This window comes from Primulina eburnea, chromosome 2 (genome assembly GCF_022965805.1).
Source record: "Primulina eburnea isolate SZY01 chromosome 2, ASM2296580v1, whole genome shotgun sequence".
NCBI lineage: Eukaryota > Viridiplantae > Streptophyta > Magnoliopsida > Lamiales > Gesneriaceae > Primulina > Primulina eburnea.
Window position 1 is genome coordinate 35,760,333 of NC_133102.1, and position 4,183 is coordinate 35,764,515.

Sequence of the window (4,183 nt, forward strand, 5' to 3'; positions counted from 1 at the left end):
GCCTTTAACTTCCTATAAAGCTTCTTGAATAGATCATCCAACAACTCAAAGGGAAAAAATGCTAGTGTTTCATTATTGTCGTTAATTCACTAGCATATTGATGGCTGTGACAGCCTGGCTTGTGTGCATAATTTTCTTTTTTTAATAATAATAATAATAATAATAATAATAATAATAATAATAATTCCAGCCATAGCTATATTTAACAAATTTCTACCTATTTATGGAAAAAAAAACACCAATATCCAAGTGGAGCCAGCTAGGCCAAACATCTACAAAGAATAAATATATATTTAATCAAGAATTTTGAGAAAGGTTGAAGTTATATAAATTAATATAGTTTTAAAAATCATCATCAACATTACCTTTTTTTCTTTATTTAGATAGGATCCAATGTCTCCTTTGCTTATTGTTATTGGTTAATCTTTTTAGTATAGTAACCACAACTGTAATTGTGATATAGCCAGTTCATGGGAAAGAAGCTGAAGAGTGGAGAAATTGAGTAGTCTCTTGGTTAGTAAACCGAAGTAACAAAACCAATATTTTTTAAAAACAAAAACCGAACTTCCGAATAGACAAAATCGATTTTTTTCAAAAATTCGGTTTCATCGGTTATTTCAGTTAAATGGATGTGTTTTACTCACCTATGCTGGTTACATTATTGGCTTAAAAGTTTGGTTTCTCATGATTTTTACCACAACATGCTGTCCGGAAGCCAGACTTATTCGATCACTATATAATCAAATTTTTCTATGTTTTAGCTATGATCAATTTTTCGGAGTCTGCTTTCTATAAATATGAGGTTTAAAAGTGATTTTTTTTTTTCGAATTTTTACAGAAGATACAAATTGCCCAAAAATGATAAGATGATGTCGAAAGAGATACTATTTTTAACTTCAAAAGCATGTACCGAATAATTTTTCTTCTGAGAGAGATTCAAGAACTTAGAAAAATGACAGAAAAAAAAAATTATTCCTTGTACAGACATGAAATCTATGGTCCAAACGAAACTGTACAACTTGCACTAGTAATAATGGAAGAGAAATCCAAGTATAGATCAGATTTTATCCTTCTAGAACTAGAATATTACCATCGATATCATATTTAAAAGGAAAACAAAATAACACCCGTAAAAATTTAGCAAAACCAACCATTTTAATCAATATGAAATGTAAAAAATATATTTATATTTTTTTTTAAAAAAAAGAAAAATCATTCTGGTATTTCGTAACCAACAGGAACATGAAAGGTTTCGGGATCCTCGTTCTGAAGCCATCCATATTTCTCCAGGAATGGATTCGTCAAATCCTTGCGTGGATAACTGTCGATGCAATCCTCCCAAACTGTCCCTTCATTCAAATCCCTCAACACCTCCCACAAGCAGCTGTTACATTTGAATCCGGCTCCAAATGCAAGCATCAATATTTTGTCACCTTTTTTAAGCCTTTTCTTGGCTTGCATGTATGCTAAAACATACCAAAGACTGCTCGCCGAAGTGTTTCCGAATCGATGCAACGTCATTCGGGCTGGCTCGACATCGAACTCGCTCAGGTTTAAATTCTGCCCGATGGCATCGATCACGGCTTTTCCTCCGGTGTGGAGGCAAAAGTGGTCGACTCCTTCTTTGAAATTGATAGTCGGTTTTTGGATAGAACCGGCTTTATCCCACTTGTCACTCATCTTTTTGAGTATTAGTAGCAAGGCAAATCGGAGAAGCTCCTTGACGGGGAGTATTTTCATGGCGATTTGTTTAAGGTTGTCGACGAATGCTCGCGTAGCAGCCTTCGGGAGATTCTTGTCGAGGTGGAAGCCGATGAAACCCTTCTCATCCTCCCTCTGCACGCAAGCTTCGTAGGATTCGTCTTTTGCACCATGATGGGTTCTCACAAGAAACTTGAGTCTCAACATCGCCTTGTGCGTTAAGGATGTTTTGTTCGTCAAAATCATCGCACACCCACCTATTCTGAACAAGCAATTAGCAAGAATCATCGATCTATTTTTGCCGTTGTACCAACCTAAGCTCAAAGTCTCCGATGTTACCACGAGGGCTTTGAGATTTTTCCGAGTCTTGAATATGCTTTGAACTACGTTAATGGATACCAAGCTTGCGCTACACCCCATCCCGGTTATATTGTACACCTTGATGTCTTCTCTCATTTTGTAAAGATTGATGATTCTTGAGGCTAAAGAAGGGGCCGAGGCAAGCATCGATACGTTCACGACCAGGATGTCGATTTCCCAAGGAGAGATACCACTACGTTTCAACAATCTGTCGATGCTCACTAAAAAGAACTCATCCATCTCTATGAGCCCATCTTCTAGCTTCGGACACGCCTCTCGACCATCGAACACCATTTTCGGGGCATAAGTTTCCTCGCCGATGCCGGAGCTAACTATGGCTCGTAGAAGGAATTTGTACTCGTATAGGCCAAGTTGTTTGTTTCGAAGAATGACATCACCAGAAAATTTTGTGCTTAACTTTCTATCGTCGGTCGATTTGTAACATTCGTAGTCTAGCAAGTAACAATGTTGGTGCCTTTTCTTATCAAGAATTTGCCAGATTATGAATATTAGAGGTAGAAAAGGAAGAGAACACCATAGCATAAGAAGAAGCTCCATATTCTAATAAAATTGAACAAATTTTAGGTTTTGGGTGGAAGAAAAGAACTTAGATTGTAGTGAAGCTTAAGGGATCCTACGAATTATAGCACAAAGTTTGATGTGAATTTGATATGAGAAATTAGAATGGAACACCAAGTATTATATATTTGTACGAGTGAAGGGGTTAGGCCAAAGTTGCACACTTATGTCTACCACATGGCCTTTAAAAAACACGTATTTTCTCAACTTCCAACAACAAATTGGCTGCGTGCTTTGTTTAACTATCTTTAATTCCAAGAAACTATATCTTATGAATGCATGTGATTGGAGTAAATAGATTGATTAATTTAATTTGTAGAAATATATGACAATTAAGTTTCATTAGAAAACAAGTAGAAATATATGACAATTAAGTTTCATTAGAAAACAAAAGAATTGTATATAATAAGTTATCTTGACCTTGAGTAGAGGACGACCCACAAAGTCGTTCCCACTTCATGCAAGCGTGGACTTAGATAGTGCCGAATCTGATATGAGATGGTCAAGATGTGATCGGTCCAAACGTGGACCTATCTCCTTTTCAATTTCGCACCCAAATAAAAATAACTATAGTTTCAAACCAAAGGATGGTTATATGACATAAAGGTAAATTGAAATAAAATGATTATATATTGTTTTAGAGTTAAATATTGTGTGTGGTGTTGTTATACTTAACACAACATTAAACGAAATATTTCAGTACACAAAATTTACCTAAATAAAATAAGACACATAATTATGCACAAGTGAACAAACTTGTGTGGTGCAACTAAGAAGCATCTCCATCAGTGAGTTCATCAGTTTCTCCTGCTTCACCACGATCAGAACCAGCAGACTCAGACATTTTTGCAGCTGCTTCAGCATCTCCATCTCCATCTCCCTTCTTTTTTGTCCAGAATGAATAGCTCAATTAAGAAGCAATCGATAATTTTCCACTTGAGACTCATAATGTACAATAAGCTCTTTGGCATTCTGAATTGTTAAAGTCCAAAGTCAATATGCGCTTGGAGAAGAGAGGTATATAGCGTGACATATTTAAAGGGTTTTACACCAGATGAAGTGGCCATGTTGCCTATCTCTGGAGAAACTCCAGGCTCGAAGCAGGGTAGATCAATCTTTCGATTTCCCTTAAAGTATGCTGGTGCAATCTTCAGCAAGTCACTGATATCGGAAAATTCTTCCCCCAAATCACGAACAAAACCATGTGATTATAAAATCCCATATATCAATGAGGGGAAAGGTTGCTTTTTTATTTTAATCCACCATCTGCAAATTGCAGCACTGTTTTAAACACCAAGATGACGAAATTAAATTATGTACTCCGATTACCAATTGAGAATAACAATGGCATGTGGTCTGGTAACCACTATAGTATATGTAGTGGGACTCCAGTTTTGAATCTCAAATCTTATGTAGATCTGAGTAAAATGATGTCAGATTTGCCATAGATATAGCCGCTTAGGATGTTTTGGAAATTTTGTAATCAAACCTCCAGGGAGGGCAACAATAAATTCTTTAATGTCAGAAAGCAAACTTCTTCTTC

At 36.1% G+C, this 4,183-nt stretch overlaps 1 protein-coding gene across 1 annotated transcript; it reads right to left on the reverse strand.

The window, feature by feature from the left end:
* Positions 1-996: 996 nt before the first annotated feature.
* On the reverse strand, positions 997-2,666 carry LOC140824664 (3-ketoacyl-CoA synthase 3-like). The gene has a single exon (XM_073186216.1). It carries the CDS (start codon positions 2,617-2,619, stop codon positions 1,213-1,215), a length of 1,407 nt encoding a protein of 468 aa, XP_073042317.1. The 5' UTR covers positions 2,620-2,666; the 3' UTR covers positions 997-1,212.
* Positions 2,667-4,183: the final 1,517 nt, after the last annotated feature.

Bases quoted from the DNA above. Each gene is read 5' to 3' on its own strand.
- LOC140824664 (XM_073186216.1), bottom strand. From the start codon at position 2,619: ATGGAGCTTCTTCTTATGCTATGGTGTTCTCTTCCTTTTCTACCTCTA.